This window comes from Lucilia cuprina, chromosome 4 (assembly GCF_022045245.1).
Source record: "Lucilia cuprina isolate Lc7/37 chromosome 4, ASM2204524v1, whole genome shotgun sequence".
Lineage (NCBI taxonomy): Eukaryota > Metazoa > Arthropoda > Insecta > Diptera > Calliphoridae > Lucilia > Lucilia cuprina.
In genome coordinates this window covers 71,181,465-71,207,434 of record NC_060952.1, presented here as the reverse complement: position 1 = coordinate 71,207,434, position 25,970 = coordinate 71,181,465, and the positions used below count along the sequence as shown (strand labels likewise).

The 25,970-nt window shown below is 26.3% G+C and overlaps 1 protein-coding gene across 37 annotated transcripts in view; it reads left to right on the top strand.

Moving 5' to 3' along the window:
* Nucleotides 1–25,970, top strand: part of LOC111676159 (glutamate-gated chloride channel) — a 74,831-nt gene that overhangs the window by 22,301 nt on the left and 26,560 nt on the right. For 20 of the 37 annotated variants that reach the window (XM_046950093.1, XM_046950090.1, XM_046950067.1 and 17 more), the window contains 2 exons: nt 11,580–11,739; nt 13,136–13,248. In XM_046950093.1, coding sequence (XP_046806049.1) covers nt 11,678–11,739; nt 13,136–13,248 — 175 coding nt within the window. In that variant the 5' untranslated portion in view covers nt 11,580–11,677. Of the gene's footprint in view, nt 1–2,555; nt 2,587–11,579; nt 11,740–13,135; nt 13,249–14,004; nt 14,073–22,461; nt 22,530–25,970 lie in introns of those variants that run through there. The other 17 variants (XM_046950094.1, XM_046950092.1, XM_046950085.1 and 14 more) reach the window with 4 other exon arrangements.

Here is a 25,970-nt window from a genome sequence, read left to right as displayed (position 1 = left end):
ATTTGTTGTTCATTTGAAAAATATTCGTAGATACTTTGACAACAAATGCTTTTGAAAAATTTAAATTTTGTACCAGGTGTGTACAACTTCAAAACTTTTACTTTTTCGTTCTTCTTTTTTTACTCAGTGTATCTATACTATTTGAGTATATTTTTGCAACGACAAAAGGAATGAGTTACATAGATAAGAAAAAAAAAAATAAGAAAATTTTGAGCATTGTAAATCCGATTACCGATTTTGTTAATAGAAATGTTGTCTTAACTACTATTTAATAGGACTAGTTTGATAGAAATTTAATCCCGATCAAAAGGCCCAGGTTCAAAATTGCGTCACTTGATATCAATTCCTTATTGGATTGTTTATATACCGTAAAAAGATTTTTATTTGATAGAAACAGTTCTAATATGCGAATATTTTAAATAAATACAAATTTAATATAGCTTTTGAAAGAAACAATTTTTTCGTACCATTTTAAAAGAATTAAAATTAATTAATAGACATGAACCATCAAACTGCCCTTGATTCTTCAAAAAAAAAAAAAAAAAAAAAAAAAAAAAATAATTCAATTTTTAAATTTTTATCAAGGACATTAAATATATTTCGTTTATTTCATGGCAATGACAGTCGTAACTTAGTTATGAGTTTCATTTTTTTTTTTCACTCGAGAAAAATATTTATGCAAATTTGAAGTGTATAAAAGAAAGTCAACAAAAAAGATGGCCCAAAATGTAAGGTAGAGTGCAACAAACAAAAAAAAAAAACAGTTTTATCACATACTTTCATATATACATATGCATATATGTATATATGAAATTTTCTAACAAAATCGTGTCATGTACTTTATAACAAAAAATCTTCTCAACTATATTTGTGAAAGTCTACAAACAACAATAGATTTTTTTATATTTTCCAAAAAAATGTTGATTACAGCAGAAAAATTGCAACTAAAGATAATTCTAATGTTACCATTTATATTGCTTTTTTAGTAATCTACAATATAATTATCTATAAGAAAATTTCGAGTGCTTTATAATTTAACCATCTACTGTAAACTTACTAACCCTGGTCAATTTACGCCATCGTTGCTTATCAACTACTTTGGGGAACAATCAATCAAAGTAGCCACAGGGGAATAATTAAAAAGAAACTATAAATTTATGTTGGATTTTTATTTATCATATGTTTTTCATTCTACTAGAGTATCTCATTGGATAATTTTCTATAATATTCAATGAGTAAAATTTTTCCCAGAAAACCTTGCATAGTAAAATGATTTTTTAAAATGCTAATAAGTCGCTTTTTATGTTCGTCCTATACCCACCTTAAAGTATACAAATTTGTTTAAAAGCGTTTTCTGAGCTATGTCCGTCCGTCTGGCTATCCATGTTAATCTTGTGCGCAAGGTACAGGTCACAAATTTTCAAGATAATTTTATAAAATTTGGCACACACTCTTTTGGCTTAAGGACGAAGCCCATTGAAAATGAATAAAATCGGTCCATGACTTCGACTAACCTTATACAACCATACCCCTCGAAAAGGGCCTTATAATTAAGTTAATTGTTCTGTTATGTAATTTGACCCCAAACAAACTCCCTTTGGAAAATGACTTAAAGGTCAATTTTTTTATTGTTTTTACTTCAGTTCTTTTCTAAATCTGTTCTAGTTCAGTTCTGTTCTAGTTCTGTTCTAGTTCTGTTCTAGTTCTGTTCTAGTTCTGTTCTGTTCTAGTTCTGTTCTAGTTCTGTTCTAGTTCTGTTCTAGTTCTGTTCTAGTTCTGTTCTAGTTCTGTTCTAGTTCTGTTCTAGTTCTGTTCTAGTTCTAGTTCTGTTCTAGTTCTGTTCTAGTCCTGTTCTAGTTCTGTTCTAGTTCTGTTCTAGTTCTGTTCTATTTTAAGAATAACAATATCCTGTTTTATTAAGTAAGTCTTATTAACTTTAATTACTCCAATTTATAAAACTATAAAAAGAAGCTTTTTAAATCAACAAATGGAAACCAATTGAATCTGAAGTTGCAACAAATTATTGAAATATTTATCACAATATCAAAGAACAAAGAAAATATGTAGTCACCATACAATACAATTCAATGACTCCGACAACAATGTAACAAATCAAAAGGAACAGAGAAAGATAAACGACATCAACAAAAAAATACATACAATTAAATTAATCCAATTTATTATTTTTGGCTACACGATTGGTGGCAAAAGTAGTGGCAGGCTGCATTGTTGCATGATGTGATGAGATGTGATGTGGTTAAATTCATATTGGTTTTGGGTGTGGCTACAAACCAGTTAGAGTGACATTGTATTGCTGAATGAATTTGTTATTTTACTTTAATTTATATTGTGTAACATACTGCCACATAACGAAATTATATTGTTGTTTTATATGTATCTGTATGCGTTCGTGTTTTTTTTAATCTGTTATATAAATTTAACTATAGTAATATAATCATATTGTAATAAAAATTTATATATTTAGATATATCTGATTTCTGTGTTGTATTATTACTGTAAATATTAACAAAATCATATCCTTCTTATCTTTATAGGTATTCAACTATAATTTAAAGGTCTTGACTTGTAAGTTTTTTTTTTTAATAGGACTATGCTCTGTAATAAAGAAACATGTTTTTATTAGTTTAGAACTATAATCACAATGAGTTTTACATGTAATTTATATTTATTTTTTTAACTTCGACTGTGACACATTTCAAATGCATTCATGCTGTTAGATTTATATAATTTATAATAGTTTTTACTCTTAATTTATTGACCTGAATTCCGTTTTCACTCCCAAATTTGCTTTATTTTAACAAAAGCCAAAAATACAAATCCAACTCAAAAGGAAGAAAATACCATAATTTGTGCAAAATTCTAGCAAAAACATAAAATTCAAATCAAGTATACGCCTCCAGGGTACATGTTTTGTATACATATTTGCATTCGAATAAATACATAGACAAATTTAAACATTATTTGCTCATGCAAGTGTTAAGGTCAGTTAAAAAATTTGGAACATATTTCTACTCAATTCCATTCTAGTCGTTTACATGAAATACAAAAAATACATTTACAGTACTAGCACAGGCACACTAACTGGTGTAGTATAGAACGTGCAACGCAATATATTGTATATTGCAGCAACTGCAAGGACTTCAATTGTATGCTGTGGATTGTGTTTGAGCGAAACAAAGAGAAAATAGATGACTGAAAAAACTCAAAGTTTTCTTTTCTTTTTTGCGTGTACGAACAAATAAATAAAGAAATTATGATGGTGGTGCTCACTATTGAGGCAACCACAATGCTGAGAAAAGAAAAATAATAATGGTGATGATTAAAATATTTTTTTTTTTGTATTTCATAAATACATAGAGAAGAAACCAGGCTATAAAAGAAATTAAAGCCAGCATGAATTGAATGACATTGTAAAACAGGCGCCAAAATATGTGCAACAACTTTTTGTGCCCGACATTAATCTTAAGCTACGTTCAATTCTATCAAACATTTGATGAAAAACACGCAACCACTAATTTTTGTAAATTTATTTTTGATTCTGCATGATTTTTGTAATTGCAAATATTGTCGAAACAAATAATAAAGACGTTCTAAACTGATGTCGCCAAAGATATATTATGTTTGTGCAAATAAATATATATTTTAAGGAAATCAAAATTTAGATGTTTTAGGTGTCACGTCATTTTCGTCAAACATTTGATTGGTGTGAACGTAGCTTTACTTATCATAGAAATAAAAATAGGAATATAAATTTAGTACTTTTTGTATATTCGGAAGTTTAATTATTAAAAATAGTACCCATTTCTGGTACTTTTTCATAAATCATTTTGTCCCAGGAAAATTCTGGTACTTACTGCTGTAGAACAACTAAGTAGTGGTGCAGTGAGTATAGCATTTGACTAACAAACTCAAGTCCCTTGTTCGTGTTCTCGCTGGCGATTTTTAATTGCAAAGCAAGATCCTTAGCTAAATTGGAAAATTGCAAACACATTTCTCAAATAAATCCATCATTTGACTAAATTCTACTCAAACAACTTTCATAGGTACAAAATTCAATATATGATCTATGTAGCTTTATCCAATTTTTTTATTAATGTAAGGTTTTAAGGGATCTTATTAATCATTAGTAAAAGAATAAAACAAAAAAAAAATAAACAAAAGAAAATGAGTCGATATCTATTATAATTTCTAAGCGATTTTTAGGTTTAAGTTTAGCATCAGAAGCTTACCAATCTGACTAATTTTCCATCTCTGCCATCAGCCTTTTTCTTGCTCTTATACCATATTTTTTCTTTTATGTAAGCCATGCTTAATCGTCATGCACGAATGATTTCGTGTATGTGTTATATTGTACACAGTCGTACAAGTAGGTTTCCGGTTCTCGCACTTACTTGCAACACAAACACAGCTTTTAGTGTTTGTGCATGTACTCGTATTATATCCCTGCAGTACGGAGTGGTTGTTCAAAACTACCATTATCACTATCTACAAAATTACCTATGTAACTAGTTATATTAAAAAAATATATTTTAAACAGAACAACAAATTTTTAAGATTACAACATTACTAAGTGTCTCAAAAGTGGCGATTGTCCTGTCTCCGCAATATGAAGAGTACACTAGAGACAAATGATACAATATACATATGTATGTATACGAACACCCTGTTGAATTGCTGGGTTATTGCAAAAATGCTAGTATACATTTTACTATGAAATGTAAATTTGTATGTATGTTATCTGTATCATGCATACACATTTTATCTACATATTTATATCTCTACATTATATTTGTTCTGATTTTCTTTTAGCTTGTTATATGTTGATTGGATTTTTTACTCAACTTGCAGTTTTTTCTATTTATCATCTTGTTGTTGTTTTTGTTATTTTATAAATACATACATTGTACATACATACATCCATTTTTACTATTATAAAGTACACAGTGCGTATACGTACTTTCATCACATATTCGTTGATATATTCCGAATTGCATTTATCTATGTATGTATGTCACCGTATATGAGTGTATCTGTGAGCCTGAGTGTGTGCTTGTACTTGTGAGTTTTAAGAGGGGTTTTATGTTTGTGTTAGTTTATCTATTTTGTTTTTTTTATTTTAACTGAATGAAATAAAGTCAAGTGTTATGTGTGCCATTAAGCTGGATTTTTCCAGCATGCGATTTTTTTCCACATTAAAAATTGTTATAGTTTTTTTTATTTATCTATGTTTTCTTTTTTTTGTTTTTCTTTATTTTAAGTAAGTGGGTTTTAATATACAAAGCACTTTTTATATGATAAATTAAGGGAACAAAATGTGATAAAATGAGATTTGCATAAGTTTGTATGATTTAAAAATAAGAGAAACATGCATATAAGTTGTATGTATTTTTGTCATATGTGATAACCAGAATTTTTATGTCGCCTATATGACTCCCTACAACAATTACAATTCTATTTAAAATATTACTTAATTCAAAAATAAGCGCCTTTATTCAAATTTTTGTTAATTAAATAATTTTTTGATAACCTGAAAGAAGATTTATATGTAGCCGGGTTTTAAAAAATGTGGTTATGTTTTTAAGTGAATCATCGACGTTATATTCATGATGTTTTGTACGGGGGCTAGGGTGAGAGATGTGTGCCAAAATTTCGTCAAGTTTTTTGCTTTTGTGAACACACAGATAGGTTGACTCAGAGACTGAGATAAGGTGGGTAAGGGCCAATAATTTTGGATGTTTAAACAATGAACAACAAAAATTATATAAAAACCATTAAAAATTTAATTTTATATTTTAACTACAACAGATTCTAAAACAATACAAAATGTATTTTCGTAGGTGAATGTGTTAAAAAATTTTGTCAATTAATTGTTATATAAAGCTTTATTTTAGAGATTACAGAATTGCTTTTTAGATAAAAGTCTTCTAAAAAGTATAATGTCACAAAAAAGACAAAAAATATTTTTTTGAACTTCAGGATACGTTATCTCAAATTCCAGATGTAATGGAGATTTCCTAATTCAGATTCGGATTCAGCGGAACTCAGCCCTTTAGAAAACTAAACTTTGATCTCTTGTTTTAAATTGTGTAGGTCTGTGTTGTTTATGTATATGGATTTATTTCACTTTTGTTAACTAAATTTACAAATAACCATTATTTTCAAGTTATTTTTTTTTAATCCTTAAGGGTGTCCGTGAGCCAGTTATTTGTTTTAATACCTCTTAAATGATGCGTATTGATGTATTAAATACGAGAAAAATTCAATCAATTTGAAACAGAACTCAGTGATTGAAATTCTTTATCTCAGTACACTAATTTTTTTGAAATACTTTCGAAATAGATCTCAAAAAATCCGTATTATGATGAAAAAGCAAAATCCTATACCTCTCAAATCCACAATTTTACAGTTTCACGGACACTCTATTGTATATATATGAATATGTATTGTGGCAAACAAAATCTAAACACACATTTTATGGACATCAATTTAAACAATATTTTTATGCCAAATTTATAATAAATAAAAAACAAATAACTACAATTTGCATGACAATTGATTGTATTTGGGAATAAATGGAACAATTTAACAAAATATGTATATTTTTTTTACTAAAACACAACAAGAAAAAAGGGAAAACATATATACAGTCAAAATGGTTGACAAATCGGTAAATAAATCAAAATGGCAGGCTGCATTTTAAAATAATAGAAATTTTTAATTTTTTTTAATATCATGATTGCATTTCATATAAACGGAACACATAAATGGATTTTATCTAGATACACACATTACTTAATGCATATGCATGCATGTATGATATAAATAATATTCATTTATTTTATAAAACGCTGCTGATTTAGAATCCTGCTGCTTGTATAGTCATAGCAATTTTAGACATTAAAAAAAATTGAAGCAAACAAACAAAAACTCCGGGGAGGCCACTAATGGTTTTGTCACATTTAATATTCAGTCATACGGTCAGTTAGTTTGTTAGATGTCCGTCACTCACTAAAAACAAATAGATATATGATTGTACCGTACAACCCAACAAACATAAATTCAAATGTTCAAATTTCAGATGTTCAAATTTCAAATTTGTAATTTACATAGAAACTACATGCTTTGAGATTTCATTTCAAATTTATAAGGTGTATTTCCTTAAAATAACTTCAAAAAATATTCCAAAAAGTACATCATAGGAGAGGCCACAGAATTAAAAAAATGCACAGCAAAAAATTTAATTATAATTTAAGGAGTTAAAATACTAAAATTTACTTACACAATAGCATTTTAAGTCATTATTTCTACTCTAAAAAACATAACTCTACAAAAACATAATTAAATTTAGATTAACTTTTAGGTCCACAATCTCAATTATCGTTTAACAGAAAGGTAAATAGTGTAAAACTACCACTACTTAAAGATCACCTGTCTTAGTTACTTTAAGATCTACATATTTCAAAAAACACAGTTTACAAAATGGTTTTCAATATTTGTTCCATTTGAATTTACATTTTTATTTAGCGTTTCATAAATTAAAATTGTTTACTGTGACAATGTGTCTATATGTTTGTGAGTTAATTGTCCGGTAGTCAAAAAGTAATTAGGAAATTCATAATAAAATACAAAGAGAGAAAAACATTGAAATTAAAATACTCAATTGTTGGTTAATGGTTGTAATTTGTTTTTCCCAAATGACATTTTGTCAGTTAATGTGATTTAGTTGGCATAAAAATGTAAATAATTTTTGTTTCGTAAAAAGAGCTAACTTTAAATTTAAATTTAATGTACTTTTGGGTTATTTAAATTCAATTTAGATTTTGTTATTTATGGCTGGTTTTTTTCAATAAATAAAATCAATAATGTTTCCATAAAAGATAGTTATAGAGGAATTTACGATAGAGAAATATTTAAGTTTTTATTAAATTTCTATGCAGAATTATTTTACTTTAAGCCCCTCTTAGCCCCTTCATTTATGAATTTTAGCCGGATTTTCGTCAATGAGTAAAGCGAATTGTACATTTTTAATACCGTCATTGAAGAATATTTTGAACAGATAGAGGGATGCATCTAGAACGTTTTAAAGTTATTTTTTATATATTTTAATACTATATATTTTAAGTCATATGTACATACATACATTTATACGAACTATATTTGCCTGTGTAACAAACGAATACAAACCATGTTTATATACAAAATTTCTGCCGCTTTCTTTTAAAATTTAAATACCTAGTCCAGTTTTTACAATTAATTTGATGCCCTTTAACAGTATAATTTTTCTTTAACTACAAACATATGTACATATATGTATGTTTTCCTCTTTTCATGAATTCATTTTCATCACCCTCGAGACATTTAAGCAAGAGAGATAGAGAAAAACAAACAAAAAATTGTTTAATGTATATTTGCAAAAGAGAAATATTTTTGTGAAATAGCCTTCACCTCTTTTTGCACATCTAGCATACAAAATATACATATATACATATGTATTTATAAAACCACTACCACAACCAAACCAAACATATTCAAATATTCGATCATACAACACAAATATTCGTATGGATGTAAATGCAAACTATCACACGTAAACTAAACATTACTGTGCTGTTAAATAGTGTACTTTTCGGATTAAACTGAATGCGTTCATCTAAATGTACGACGTTATATTTAAAATTAATTTTTAAAACTCCTAAAATGAGAAAAAGGAATACCGAAGGAAATGTTATTTTCTGACATTTTAAGTTGACGGATTAGTTTCCCTCAGGGCATGTTACTTTGATAAAACACCCCATTAGACGTTATTGCAATTCCGGGAAAAAAGGTGGTACCTCTAGTCTACTAGTCGGTCCTATAATCTGATGATCAAATACATCTCCATCCTTTCCTTTAAATGCTAGGTAAAGTCTTAAATTCTGGATAAGTTTCGTGCTGTCGTTGATGTCAGCAGATAACCCACAAAGAAGTGACTTAGGGTTGGAAATGAGTTGGTGTTAAGTGTATATGATAGAGAATGAATATAGGAGTATAGGAAACTTACTCACACTATATGAGGTGTATCGATTGTTGTTCTTTATATATGAGAATGAGAAGTGTTTATATATGAGAATGAGAAGTGTGCTGGGTTACATGGTGATGGATGAAAGGTATCTTATATAAAGAAGATTTATTGAAGATTTCATTCTTGCAAAGGTTCTTATCAGATTTACCACAATATGTTCTCTTTGAATAAAGTCAAATTCTCGTCTTATTTAATGGATTAATACTTCGTGATTGTAAAAAAATGTAATGTTTATGTATCTCCGAAATATTGTCAACGGCGTGTAAAAAAAACATCCAGTAGTTGAAAAGTACCATCGTTAAATAAGGTCAACACTGCAGGTGTTCAAATAAAGTACTTCCACAAGTAGAGTTCTGACTTTGTCTTGTGTGGGTTTTTATAAGATCCTATTGGGTGCAGGGGTGCACGTAAAGTACTTTCACAAGCAGAGTTTCGGACTTTATCTTGTGCGGGCTTTTAAAAGATCCTGTTGAGTGCGCATGGTCTTTAAGATTAAAACTAAAAACTTTTATACAGTTAAACCAATACTTCAATATATGTAATTTTATTGCTTATGTAAACACAAACATCTCGGTAATATCACTACTCAATAAAATACTGACGAAATGAAATAATATTATGCCCTCATAGTTTTTGATGGTGGATGTAAAAACTGATTACTGCCAAAACACGACGGACGTCAAAGTATTTTATTATGTAAGAAACGAATGGAAAATTGGCCTTTTCCAGTTAATACCTAATTCGCATTACCAGAACTTCTCAACTACTTTTATTTGAAATTTTAAATTTGAATATATTTGCTGTTATATATGTATGTTTAGACCAGCAGTTCGGGATAGTAATCCCGAATTCCTGTATTGTAAAAGACTACATTTCATGGTTCATTAAAGAGGAATAGATTTAGAAAAACTACTATCTAGAATGTTTAAGGGCACTTAAGCAATTTTTTGTTTTTTCTCTACATTACGAGTTGTACAATAACATTAAAAAATATATATGTAAATAATTTACCAGAACAACCCAGACAAACTGCTGGGTTGTTTTGCTTTGGTGTACATAAAGTGTATTGGTAGCAATGTATAAGTTTATATATGTACATATATGACTTTTGGTGGTTTGAAAAAAACTATGTTTATATATGTTATACGGTTATAGGCTTTTGGTTACTTAACCATTTTCATATTTTTCGATTTATGTATTTTTGTGTGTACCTATGTATGTAAATAAAAATTTTTAAATGTTGCTGTTGATGCGGTGTACCATAATAATTTAAATTTTTTTTCCAAAAAAAAAAACTGAACTGAAGAAATTCCACGAAATAGGCAGTTAAAGGCCACATTATTTATGACACTATGGCAAAATTAAAATAAAAATTGTTTAGAAATAAGTTTTATTATTATTTCCAGAATTATTTATATAGGAAATATAATTTAACTGACATCAAATTTAATTTTTAAAGTAAGTTTACCACGGGCGTTTATATATTACCATAGTGCACCGCTATTAATTTCACATAAAAATGTATGTTTTTAGCAACATGACTGAGCTTTATATTTCACTTTTTGTGTCGTGTTCACCAAAAAGCTACAAAACTGAAAAGAAAAAGGAAAAACAGAATTCTGTGATGTTGACGATGTTGATTTTTCTTTTCAGATACATTTACCAAATTAAAAATTCATTGTATGTAATTTCTTTGAGTGGTACGAAAGAAAAAACACTCACACTACATACTCAGTAAATTCTTAATAATTTCTTTCACTTTTTCAGTAGACTAGTTCCGAATCATATGGCGAATGAAGTATTCATAGATTTTTAAATCAAAATTCTATCCGTTTGCAACACGTTTTTCATTTAAATTGAGTCTGAAATCATATCTTTCATTAAATCCTTTTCCTACTTACCCCAGATCTTGCAATTGCGACTGAATTCGTTGCAGTGCAAGCCATCTTTCCCGTTTGCTTAACATGTTATTACTTCCTGTAACCTTAATATATATGTTCGAATTCGGTTTGTTAATTTCTTACAGCGTTTCACGTTAAAAAAGTCCACATTAGTTTGGAAACTCTACATATTTCCAGTCTTAGAGGTTATTAGATTCGATTTCTACAAAAGACGCTAGTCTGCGCCCAAAGAAAATGTGGCGGTGTATGAGTTTAATAGCTTCATGAAATAACCCCTCAATAGGTAATCTTAAAGAAAATATGCTAAACTTTCTTTTTAGCAAATAGAAAATCAACAAAAACGTTGTATGACCAAAATGTCAAAATTTGATCCCCTCTAAAGTCGGGAGTTCTGCACCGATAGAGCTGAAACTTTGTGTCGGGTCTATTATGCAATAGTACATACTAACCTTGTTGCAAATTTCATTCAAGATTTTTGAGTTGGGTCACTTAACTCGAATTTTCCCTATTCTTATTGAACACACTAACTTAAATAATTTGTTTTAATTACATTTTCAAATATTTTATAATAACATTTATTTATTTTAAACTTTCAGTAAACGCTGTTTAATCCAAAGAAAACAACCACACACTCAAGCTTTCTCATCTGAACGCCAAATAAAACCAGCACCACAGCAACAGTTGCAGCTAAAAAATGGGAACCGGCCATTATTTTTGGGCGATATTCTATTTTGCCAGTTTATGTAGTGCATCATTGTAAGTATACATGTTTTATATATACATATATAGCTACATGTGTTGGAAAATAAAACGAAAATTACTTATTTATATTTTATTTTAAAGAATATTTAAAAAAATATATGAATAATTTTTTAATATAACAAAAAAAAACACCTGAAGTTCTTTAAAGTTAAAACACTATCCCTTTATATAAAGTTACTTAAAAATATGGTAAAGAAAAACTAGCCATATACAAATTAATTTATTTTTTTAATTTTTGTCGGATTGGACATTTTGGAATTATTGCATATTTACAAAACCAATAAATAAGCATATCTAAAATGTACTAACAAAAAAGAAACAATCAATCAATCAGCCATAAAAACAAATGTACATAACAATATTCATCATTTAATTAACAATTAAATGCTTAATTGTCACATCTTTTCTACTTACACACACACACATACACACTAATTATTTTCAAACACAATTCCAACTTAACTTATTCACCTGATTTCTTACTAACTCATTTACAATGCGAGATATGCTTAATTTCTTTATGATATGTGCGGCAGTATAATATTTATCCAATAAAAATTACAACAATTAATAACACCCACCTACAACTCACACATAATTGGCAGCATTTGCTCATTTTGAATTTTTTAGTTTTCGAACATTTTTCAAAATTTAATTTTTTTATCTAACAAACTACAAACTAAAATACCCTTATCATGCTGATTTTTACAATAGAAATAACATAATATGGATATATTCAAGGCTTAAGATCTTACTTACTAACTGAGAAAATGTGTTATTTGCAGATTTAGATCCCAAAATTTTGGTTTTAACAAGAAAACATCTTGAACGCTTGCCTAATAGTTCGACCTGCTTTAATCAAACACACTGATCTTTTTATGTTCTAAACAAACTCAAATCATAAATTAATAATAATAGATTAATTCATTTATTTAAATATTTACTGGGTTTTATAGACATATTTGATTTGAGATTTAATATTTCCGAAAATCTAATTTACCTTGAAGCCAGTCATGGGGAGTAATGACTAGACAAAGTAATACAATAACAAATATTTGTAATGTGTAATAGAGCAATATTCAATTACAATTACTTGTAATTTTAATTGAAGTTTTCCTATTGTAATTTGAAACACATCCATTAAAATTACATTTGAAGTTCCTATAATTGAATATACAATCATATACCAAAGAATCAGCACAATAGCATGAGGGTATTTATCCGCCAGCTTACTGAACAATCTCGTTAATTTGTCTTTATAGTTTTATAAACTTTTCAAATTTAATTTTATAAACTCATCACCAAACACTCCAAAAACAAAAACACAAAAATATATTGAGAAAAAGAAAAAAAAACACTTATTATACGTTCGTACCTATCATAATTTCAGAGCTAATAATGCCAAAATAAATTTCCGAGAAAAGGAGAAAAAAGTCTTAGATCAAATTTTAGGTGCAGGCAAATATGATGCAAGAATACGACCCTCCGGTATTAATGGAACGGGTAAGAATTTTAGAACTTATTTTGTTTTTCTTAAATTTTTTAATAAAAGAAAATTTATTAAAAAAAGCTTTATTTTTCAAGCTTATTTTTTAAACTAGTAACTAAGAAAGTCCAAAAAAGTAAAAATTAAAATTTAATTTTTATATTTTTTATATAATTTCTATTAATTTAAATATTTAATTATTTGTTAAACTAATGTCAACTAACATTGTAAATATTGGTAAAAAAATTATATTAAGTCTAAAAAACAATTTCTAAAAATAAAACAAAAAAGATTTTAAATTTGTTTTTATAAAAAATTAAAAAAAGGAAAACTATACTTACGGCTTATTAGCATATTCATTTTGAACATTAATTTAATTATTTTCAACAAAATTTAGTATTTAGGTCAATCATAAAACTTAGGTAGTTCAAGTTGTACAATTTTATATTATTATAACTAAATTATAAATCATTTATCTAATACTTATGTATTAATTATTAAAAAAAATCAACTCAAAATTAGTTATAATTAAAACATTAATATATACTTACTTACCACCTTTCTTTATTTATATATTTTATACTAAATACTTACTTACTACATACTATATTATATACATATATATGCTGTATATAAATATACATAAATTCTATGTATATTATATACATAATGGTATATAACATTGTTTACAAAAATAATAATAAAAAAAATAAACAAAAATTAAAAAAAAACTTTTCAAAATCGAAAAAATATACCAACTTACATACATACAGATGGTCCCGCTATAGTCAGAATCAATCTTTTTGTACGAAGTATTATGACGATTAGTGACATTAAAATGGTAAGTTTCTCAGAAAACATTACAAACCAAACCAAAAAAAAAAAAAATAAAATAAATCAAATAATACAAAAAATCTAAAAAAAACAGTTGTCACAATCAAAACAATTTCTTACTTATATTTTCTTTCAAATTAAGGGTCAGTTTCTTATGGGACAGTTTAAACGTAGTTTAATTAAAGTTTAAGTAAACTTTAAAGAAATTCAACAATTGTCACCACGGCATAATTTCACCACACTTTCGTTTTGTTGTTTTTATTTTGATGACGACTTAACGTTGGCAATACTTTTTTGCGGTTGTTTCATTGGCTGTCAAAATGTTAAATGTTAAAAGCTTTTCCTAAGACAAGACATTGAGGTTTCCTCGTATACAATTTTTTCAAATAGTTGTCTCAAGTAATGTTATATAATTTCATGTTTAGTTCTTCTATATAATACATTTATATTATCCTCTACTAAGGTTTTATTGCTAAAGAAAATCGTATGAATAATTATTTTCCGGTACAATATTCGACATAAATCAAATAAATACCAACTCTTTTCATAAATAAATTAAAAGACATATATAATTCTTCCTTTGAATCGGATAAGTTTCATTACCAAATTCAGATGAAATATTGTGAAAATCAGTGTCGATGCGTTTTAGATGTTAATATAAATAAAAATCAGTTTAATCTGGTTTTTCGACTTTAAAATAGGAAATCTTAATTTGTGTTGCAATATTGAAACTTGAACTGAAGTGTCTAATTAGAACAGAACAGGGTCTAAAGTATTTTTAACTTCTATCTGAATATTTATTAAAGTAAGAAATTTGTTAATGATGGGTGAAATAATTCGGCATAACCGATTATACCGATCTTGTTTACTATCGTACGTTCATACCATTAAATTTCCATAAATAAAATCACATTCGTTTTATGATTTAAACTCGATTGGTATCGTTGTAAAAATAGTGTCAAATGATGTTTTCTTTAAAGAGAACTTAATGTTTAATCCCATAAGAGACTGAATTCTCTTGATATTCTCATTACTAGACAATTTTTAAGACCAGACCGCTTTTATACAAATTGCGTAAAATTAAATTTTTTTTGAGCATTTTGTTTAATGATTATAGGGAGGCGTATGATTATAGATCAGGATATGAAAAAGTAAAACGTTACTTCTTGAAAAATATAAAGTAAGAAATTTAATATTAAGGGATAATGCAAATGGAAGTCACGATACACCAAATGGTATCATAATGTCCATGGACTTTATTACACACCAAAAAGTTTAACAATGTTATTATCTTTATATCGAGAAAAAAAAAGTAATTTTCTTGTTCCAAATATACCAGACTAAAAGTTTTACATATCCTGGATATATTTTTAAGAGAATACCAATACAATAGAGAACAAAAAAAGTATATTTTTCTAAAATGCAAATCAAATATGTCAAAATATTTCTCTATTAAAAGTGTAATATCGAATTTAGTTATATATGACAATGGATCTTAATTCTCTTTTTGCCAAAAGACTAGAAGTCACAATGGTATTTTAAACCTAAGATTCGTATACAAAAACTTTTAAAATTCTATATTGTAGCATTTTTCTTTTTTTTTTTTTTTTAATGTCGTTGGCTTACCTTAAGTATTGTCTGTCTGTCCCATTGATCTTAAGTCTTGTATAACGATGTTCACTTTGAGAATATTTAAAAGAACATCTACCACTTGGATAGTGACAACTGACTCAATCTACAACTTTACATATCGCTTTTTTATTTTGTTTAAGTCATATCAATGAAAGGGACATTTCACGACATTATAGCATTAAACTGACGACATTGTGAATGTCTTGGATTAGTAAAAGCTTCATGTAAAATCAAGAAAAAATTAAAGAAAAGTAAAAACAACAGCCGAATTCATAATGAAAATTTTGCCACTAAATAAGATATTTTAATTAAAGAAAATCATTGACTTAGGGCTTTAATAACAATAACAACAATTCATTCATTATCAATGCTAATCTGAAAACAAATAAAAAAATCCAAATCTTGGCTCACTCTTGACTAAATTCTGACATTAAACCTCAAAGTACAAACAAATAAGGATCAATTTAATCAACATAAGGTTTCATTCGTTCATTAAAACAATCATAAAGGATCACAATTAGAGTTGATTTTAACTATAACCGGGATGTTTTTAGTCAAAAGACAGTCAATATTTGAATAAACTGTTGGCTAACGAGTGGCTAAGTCTAAAATCTTGAACAGATCATGCACAAACGAAAAAAACAACTCGTATGAAATGCAAATAAATAAAAATGTAACGAAATGAAAAGATGAATATTTTAGTTAGCCACTCCCAAAAGAATATACGCTGAAGTAAAGAGTATAAGGAGAGGCTAACTTTTTATTATGAATATGGCTGCAACCATGTTGAATTTATAAAATAAACAAACAAACCAATTCAACAGATTAAAACAAATAAAAAAGAAAAGAAATATATAAAATAATTAATTGAAAGAAAATATTAATTATTTTAAATAATCATTATTAAATAATATTAAAAAAAATGAATATTATACAAATATTAATAAATAATATTGCCAATTTGTAGAAGTTGTAGTGAAATTTTAATTGTAGTAACAATTTTTTAATTTAAACTCACACTAAACTTTGGATTAACTAAAGTTTAGCCAATACCCACCATTTGAATTATTTAATTGAATTCCTTTATCTTATTGAAATATTATTACTACTACTATTACAGCTATTATTACTCTTAATATTATAATCAATAATCAATCAATCAACCAACCAATCAAATAAAAAACTGACCCTTAAAAGAAAACCCAAACAAAACAATCTATCTATCAATCAATTATTTTATCTCCCAAATATTTACAATATACGAGCAATATATACAAAACCTATTTCACACCATCCTTCTACTCCTGAAAATGATTTGATCTTATTTTTTTTTTTTGTTTTACAAAAATTGCATTCATTATTAAAAATATTTAAATCAATCGACCCAAAAGTTATTTGCTTAAAATTCCATTAAAATGAAAACTTTAAGTTTGACATTAAAAACTCAAGTCAAAACTCATTTAACAATTATTCAGCCCTATTATCTTAGTAGACACGCAAATATTAACCTATATTAATTAATTAATTAATATTTAAAACAAATGTTCATTTAAACTGTAGTATTTTATTTCCATTTCATTTCAAGTTGTAATTCAAATAGAGAGTTTTTCCTGCATTCAAAATACTAAAACATTTCTAATAACAAATACAAAACTATCCATCCCTGAAATTTTACATCAAAGAAAAAAAAGCATTTATTAATATTAATATCTCTGCAATATAAGTATTCTATGTTCTTTAAATAATCATTTACATAACTTGTCTTGTCTTTTAACATTTCTTTTAAATTAAAGTGACAATGTCTAAAGAAAAACAACTAAATTATTCATACATATGACTGCTAAATTAAAGAAGAAATGTACATATGTAATATTGTATGATTTAGCAATTGTCATTATGTCTGCTGCACTGCACTGCTGAGCAGCCATTCATGTAAATCGTGAATGTCTTCATACTAGTAATGAATAATATGCTGCATGTCTCACTGATTACGATAATGTCTTCTTAATTTTTATAACTATTTATAAAAAGGCATGTTATCATCTTCGAGAATAAAATATTTTACTAAGTTCAATTTAATATACATAATTAGAGGGTAGTATTATAAGTTCAGTTAAATTTTAACTTTATTTTAAGAAGTATGCATATTATTATAATTTTTGAATATATTAATAAAACCTCAATAGGAAATCCATGCTTTGATTTCTTTCGAAAGAATTCATAATTTAAGTCTTCAAAATTAACCCTTGAATTCATCTCTTCATCATATTAATGTCACTTCATATCCAATTGTAGAGTGAAGTAAACACTCCAGTCATTGGCAATCAATATTTTTTAAAACATAGGTACGATACTATTTGAGAATCACAATTTAAATTCTTTTTTGATGTTAAAAAATTCACTAACATACGAAAATTCCCTAACATACGAAAAGTTATTTAGACCAAATTTCTCTCCAGGGATTCCTTGTCTTAAATACATGCTCTTCAGTCTGAATCCACACGTAGTTCTGTCCATAATCCTGTTTATTCAAAGTATGTAACAATACTCAGAATCATTCTGAGTCGATTTAGCAATGTCTGTCCGTCCGTCCGTTCAAGTGACGGTCAATTATTTCACTTAGCCCCCATACAACTGAACCCGCAGGATAGGGCTTTTAAGATCATAATTAAGTTAAATATACTTGCATAACCAAGTTCTATACTAGCCTTGATGACCCTAATGAACTTTATAATTATAGGGCCTCATTTGACTTAACCTCTATAAAAAAATTGACTTAAATATCCACAATTTTATTTAACAATAAATGGCTGAAATATATCTGAAGCAAGATACTGTCCAACTTAAATACGTTATTATCCAAACTAAATCATATTTTACTTTTGTAACAAGTGTATTATATGGTCGACCTCGTCCGAATATAAATTTTTACTTGTTTTTCTAATAGTGCCATGGTTATACTAATCTAATTTCCTTTATCGTTCGGTCCGCCTAGAATCAAGTCTTAGTATGTTCAATACACAACCCCAGGCCCGATTTGGCCTCCAGTTTAAAGCCATCCGTGTAGCAACGGATTCCTACGGTTATTTGTTTTTCAAAGTTTTCAAAGTATTTATTGAGACCGCCGATGTTTTTGTATAAACTTCCATTGTACATTGATGACATGTCTTATGTTTCATGTATGAAATAACTAGCAACGATTTCACCAAAATCCATTGAAATCGATGCTACAAAAATCATCACAAATGAGGTTAATACCCACAAAATTTTATAATGATCTATATCTGACCCTATGTTTATTATTAATATCCCAAAAATAAAACTTTGAATTGAAATAAAATTCAACAAACTTAAAATTGCATTAAAGTATAACCGAACCAAGTCGGTTTTTTCTTTCATAAAAATTCATAAATCAGAGATGATATTTTACATTTTATGATTCTTGCTACAAACAAATTTAAAAATATTTTTATATTCCTTATTTATGACAGACATTTAAGATTATTTAAAGAACAAAAATACTTTAATTTTCCCATCGACTAATTGGCGAATCATCGCTCTAGTCTCTTTAGACATCAGAAATACACAATTTAGATACAAATAAAAATATTATAATAATAATGTTCAAGTTTTTTATATTGTTAATGTTATTTTCTTAAATTTATTAAAAAAAATAATAATAACTAAGCAAAAATTGTTATGAACCTTTATAATTTAATTTTTATTGAAAAATATAGATTACGTGTTAAACAAGAAAAAATAATTTATTTAAACCTTCATTTAAACTTTAATTATTTGCAACTTATTAATTTTAAATTTAATCTTAATTTAAAGAAAAAAAGTTAACAATTAAATCCCTTAAAAAACAGCAGTACAAGTAATATTTACAATTTTATATATTTGCTTTTATTTAAATGATTTTGATTTGTCAATTTTAATTTATTAAAATAATTTATTACCTTTATAAAACATTTAATGAAAACACTTGCATAAAATGCTTAACAGTTTAAAAAAATGGTTTCAATAAAAACACTTGAGAAATTTATTCAATTGAAACGTTTCCCAGTATGCAATAGAACGTTTAACGATATTAATTCATTTGAAATTTCAAATGAAAAACTTAAAAAAAATCCCTAATTTTACTAAATTTTCTAGTAACAAAAATCAATAATTAAAAAATATTGAAATAAACTAAAGAAATAAAGCATGTTTTTTTAGTCTATTAAAATATATAGTTTCGATTACTTTTGTGTTAAATTTTTATTTTCAAAATATTTTAATTTTTGAAGTTTTAATCATTTGATTTAAGTAATTTATTTAAGATTTTTGTTTTCATTGATTTTTAAAATATCATAACATTTTATAAAAGTTTTATAAAGAAGAAAATTTTATCATATTTATTATATTATTATATAATATTTATGGAAAATAATACTGATAATATATTAACAACCATCTGCGGGTTTGTTTTTTAGATTTTAAGATTTCTTATAAGGTTTGAAATTTATTCAATTCTATTTCTATTATTTCTTTTGTTTCTTTACATTAACACGTACATTCATCAAATAGTGGACAAAACTATAGCACTTTCTTAATATGAGTTTATCACTACATAGAAAATAGACTTAAGAATTAGTTTTAAAAGCTCTTTTCAGCATGGAGGCGGTTCAAAAATTTCAAATATTTGGATTTATATGTTAACAATATTTTTTTAATATTTGTTTATTTTGGTTCTAAATTTGTTTGGTTCTAAATCGGACAATTTTCTTCATTTTGTACAATGAAGTCCGATTAAGATTAATTCTAACCCTATTTATGTTGATATTTTTAATTTACAAAAACTAGTGGTCCTAAATACACATTAAATATGGCTTAAATACTTTTTCTAAATAAATTAAAATCTTTGTGTTAGTTATATATATTATAATTATTACTATTATAATATTTTGAATAAAATTAACTCTCAGATCATAGTTATAAAAATATCCTTTTTAGTTTTCTGAATAAATCAGGCACTAATGCTAAATTTAAATTGTATAAGTCCGATATATGTATTTTGGGGTTGCAGAATCGATTTTATAACAATACAATATTGAATTTAAATACCTGGAAGATCTCAACTAGAATTCAAGTTTATATTTGAGCCTTAGTTCGAGGACCAGTATGGGTAACGCCTATTGCTCATACCCATTCCTTACTAAACTTTGATTCTTCCTGAAAACGATAAAAGTATCAATGACCTGAGAGAAACAAATATTTAAAGTCTAATTAAATTAATATGTCATGAACTTGTGGTTGATTAGACTAGAGATAAACTATGAACCACCACCCTGTTTTGAAACTACTAAAGCAACACCCAAGATTCTTGTTTGACGTGTCCTTAGTATTTGAAATTTTAACAGTGTATGTTCTTCTTTCTAACAGCAATAAGATAAACGTATGATATGTCGCTTGGTGATATCTGAGATTACAGTAACCCTATGAAGGCCCGTTAGTTTTATAAAATTTTGTAAACTCTTTCACGTATACGGGGCACCGGTGTCCCAAGATTTTTTTTACACTTTTCTCTATATAGAGAGTTTGAGGTTATATCTAAAAAAATAAGTTAGTTTTTAGAATTTGATGTCACTACATTCCAAAAAGTATAATATCCTGCGATATCCTTCGAAAACAATTTTTCCATTTTTCATCAAAAATTATCAATATACTTCAAAATAATGTGTGTGGAAAAGTCAAATCTATAAAAAGTCTAGCGGTTTAGTTTTGTACGTGAAAGGGTTATGCGAAAGCTTTTGATAAACCGATAAGCGGATTCGACTCAAGATTCGCATCTTGTGAGATACCAAATAAAAGTTCAGGGCTATGGATTCTTTTACTTAATACGGACATTGTCAGAGTGACCGTAATGATCAGGTATCCAATAAAAATTTAAATTGACGTGTTTACCCAATTCAGTGAGTGAGCAATCGATTACTGTTTCTAATTGTTAATTGTAATTACTAAATCATTTCTTTTGTGCAGTTCTCTTATTATTTAGTGCTACAATTCTGTCCACTGTTTTCTTGTAATGTATGTAAATATATTTATAGAATTTATTAAGGGTTTATTAAAGCAATAATTTCATTTATAAAATTAATATTTAGGTATGTATATTTGTAGGATTTTATTACTACAAATGATGTTAACCTTTAACTACGGAGGTGATTTTGAATTGGTGTGGTGATGTTATAAGTTAAAACATAATTAATTTTTAGATTTTAAAAATGCTAAAATTTTGTAAAAACAATCTTCCTTTATTGACGTGTGTTTAATAAATATATTTTTTTATAAAACTTAACATCCAATCCGATATGGGATATTTTTGCCACTTTTAAAATTAAAGCCAACTCTATCGGATAGAAAAATATATAAAATGCAGATAAGTGATCATAGTTACATCAGCACCACCCGATCGCCTCAACCATTACACAAAATGTTCCCATCGGGCAACGTTACGTCTGAATGACAATTATGAAAAATTTAATGAAAACATGTGAGTCAGTTCTTAAATTTACTTCCGTCGTTAAAGGTTAAATAAAACTATTAAAATCTACAATTATTTAGTGTAATTTCATCTAATTTAGTTGAAAATATCTCAAGCTAATTAGAAAACGATAAAGAAGAAGATACCTTCTAGTTACCTTTTGTGTTGTGTTTTTCTTTCTACGTCTAACTATTTGTATTTGTATTATCTATTGTCTTAATTATTACTTGTATACATACAGATGGTCCAGCCGTTGTGCGCGTCAACATTTTCGTAAGAAGTATTTCAAAAATCGATGATGTTACCATGGTAAGTGCGCGTTGGATAATGTATCGCATCTCAAACAGATAAAAACCCAATATTTAGGATATAAAACATAATAGAATAGCTGATTTGAGTGTGGGCTTACACTTTCTACTTATCCTATCTTACAACTTGTCGCTCTTTCAAATGCATATATACTTAAACAAGAGACCCCGACCAAGTCCCCCTTAAAAAAGCGATTTACTTTAAGAAAAATAATATATGTATATACACCCAAGATACATTATCTCTTACTTGTTGCATCTATGGTAAATCGAAAAAGGCTTTTTAAGGTACCCGATTTTCTTTTGGCACTCAATTCAAAGAAAAAAAACAAAGCAACAACTTGTTTCACTCTAGTCATCCAAGTCAGCAAAAGGAAGTCCTTATAGTACAAAACAATTTTGAAAACTTTTGTTTTAATTTCCAACTTCCCTCAAACAAATAAAGTTGTAAATAATAATATTTTATTACAATTTCCTTAAATTATTATTACGTATGAAATATTTAATAATAATAATTATAGCAATAACCAATCAAAAAATTGTAAATTCAAAAAAGGAACAAAAATATATAATATTTCATCCGTGAATGCGCAGAGATCGATCATTTTATTTAATACTTCCAAACTTCTATGAGTTTATTTACATAATTTTTATTCGATATTCCAACTTAAATATTCGTATATAAGAACGAACAAAAATTACATATATAAACATTTTTCTCTCTCTCTCTTTTTAATATATACTTACATTATATATCTTTCTGTCTATTATTTTATAATAAATATCGTTCATATAATATAATAAATACAATAAATATTTATATTCAAATATTATATTTATTACAACAAACAAATAATAAATTTAAAACAATTAAAATTTAAAAGTGAACTGAAATTTATTTGAACTTATCTTTAATAATTAGCGGTTATTTTATTAACGAAACAATAATATTGAAATAATTCTTAAAATCTTTAGTCTTAATTATTTTACAAACATGAGGGAAAATGCAATTTTTACTTACACTGAAAAAAATACGGAAGAAAATACCAATTATTTTTAGTCAAAATATATCGTTCGTATATTGAATACAGAATCCGTTTGTGATTTAATATACGATTTTCTATTCGCATAACGATTATTTGTTATTTACTTAAAACATTCTAAATATATTGATGTGGTTAACACTTTTATATTTTTAATTTTCTATAATATTAAATAACATAATAAAAATAATAAAAAAAATTATTGTTTTCAGTTGTTTTATTTTTTTGTTTTAGTTTTTAGTAATACAAAATTATAAAAAAAAATTAGTTTGAAAAGGGTTTCCAAAGGGATGGGATCGTACGAATCAGTTTTTCTGTTAGCAATTGTTCAGTTACTAACGTTGAATATTAAGAGTATGACTGATAAAATACTTTACGTTAGGACAGCAGTTTCGTGCATAATAACAAATAACATTGTTTTCATACATCTTAACAAACTTTGTTTTATTTTACAAAAATATTTTCATATGACATTTACATTTGACAAAAGTAAAAAAAAACTGGCTTTAAAAAAAAAGAAATTTGTTTTAATAAAAAATATAACATAAAATAAACGAATTTATTTTACATTAACCTTAAAACAGTTTTATGGTGCGAAACCAAGAAGAATTTCGTACAATATATGACATTATTTGTATATCAAGCTTAGATTACATGAATATGTTGACAAAATCAAGCGGTTTTATCTTACTTAGAATTCCGTTAGCAATATATCTAAATATTGGTAGAAAGGCCACAAAAATATATTATCAGGAGTCTATAAAATATTATAATTAAATTAACCTAATCAATTTACCCTCTAACTTCTTTAAGAGACTATTAGTTTGAAAGGAGTATGTATTTATATACATTAAATCCGAAGAAATATAACTAAGCCTTATCAGGACTGTTGTGAGCTCTTTAACAAGTGCCTCAAGTGGGAATCGAGTCCACTACTTCCGGCCTACCAGACTAGAACACTGACCTACCGGAGGCCACAAATCTAATATTAAATTTTATTTGTATCGGTATTGTAATACAACAATACCGCCACTGGTTAGAAAACGGTGAAATCCGTTTTTATATTAACCCAAAAACCAACGAACATTTAACTTAAGAATTTGGATGGTTTTCGAGATATCGTTTTCTAAAAATTGACATTTTCTAAAATATTGTGTTTTTGTTAGCCTATTCTATATAGACCCACTTAATCTAACTGACATATTCCACATTCTTTGGAAACAAATATTTTGTTTTTTTTTTAAGTTTCATTTAATTTTGAATTAATTTTAAGCAATTCGAAACTTATTGGTAAATTTAGATTATTATTGGCAGTATTAAATTATATTTTCAAAATTGGATATTTGTTATAATTCTTAATATTATTTTTGAAATGAAACGAGAATGTACCTGTAATATATAATTTATTTCTTCTTTATATTTATTTTTTATCAATAATTTAAAATGTCGTTTGGATCTCTATTCTTCTCTTCTTCTCTCATTCTAAACTCTTAACTCTCAGTCTTTAAATAAATCTGTGTTAATATGTCTAATTAATTAAATAAAATAAATTATTTTTATTTTTAACAAAAAAACAAACTACTTAATTATTATAAAAAAAAACTAAATATTTATATAAATATCAAAAAATTAGAGTATGCAAATACATAATGTTATAAAAAAAAGAAAACAACCAACTGTGATTTGATGTTAAACATAATAATATTTTATTTCAAATTATATTTATTCGAATTATTTATTATTTTATACTTCTCAAATTATTTTCTTATATAAATTAACAATTTAAGAGAAATCAAAAACTAAATAAAATTAATGTGCTTTAGACGTAATTTTAGTTACAAAAATAATTATTAACCAAATTAATTAATCTTCTATTTTTTCTTTTATTTGTTTAACAATTAGTTTTTCTCTTTTGTATGATTTAGAAGTTTTATACAAAAAATTTTTCCTCAAAACAGAACAACGTTGAAAATTAAATTTTGAATATAATGAAAAATATTGAAAATGTGTGGCATGCATTTTTCAATTTATTAAAATCAATTAAAAACAAATGTTTAATTTCAATTATAGTTTCTTGAAAATTATGTTTAAATTTGATTTATTTATTTTTATTTTAATGAGATCCATACAGACATTTTTTCTACATTAATTATTTTTTCATTAATTTCCGTTTTCCTTTTGAATTGATCTTTTTTATGATTTCAACTTCCATTACGTTCATATGTCATCACAAAATCCTTTAATTCGTTATAATATGGACCAAGTTATTTTATAGAACTTTAATATTTAAATATATTTAAGTCTTTAAAACCCCCCTTTAGTTTTAATAAGAAGTTTTAGTTTTAAGAAAATTAGGTTTTTGAAACTCTATACATATTAATTATTTCTTAATTATAATA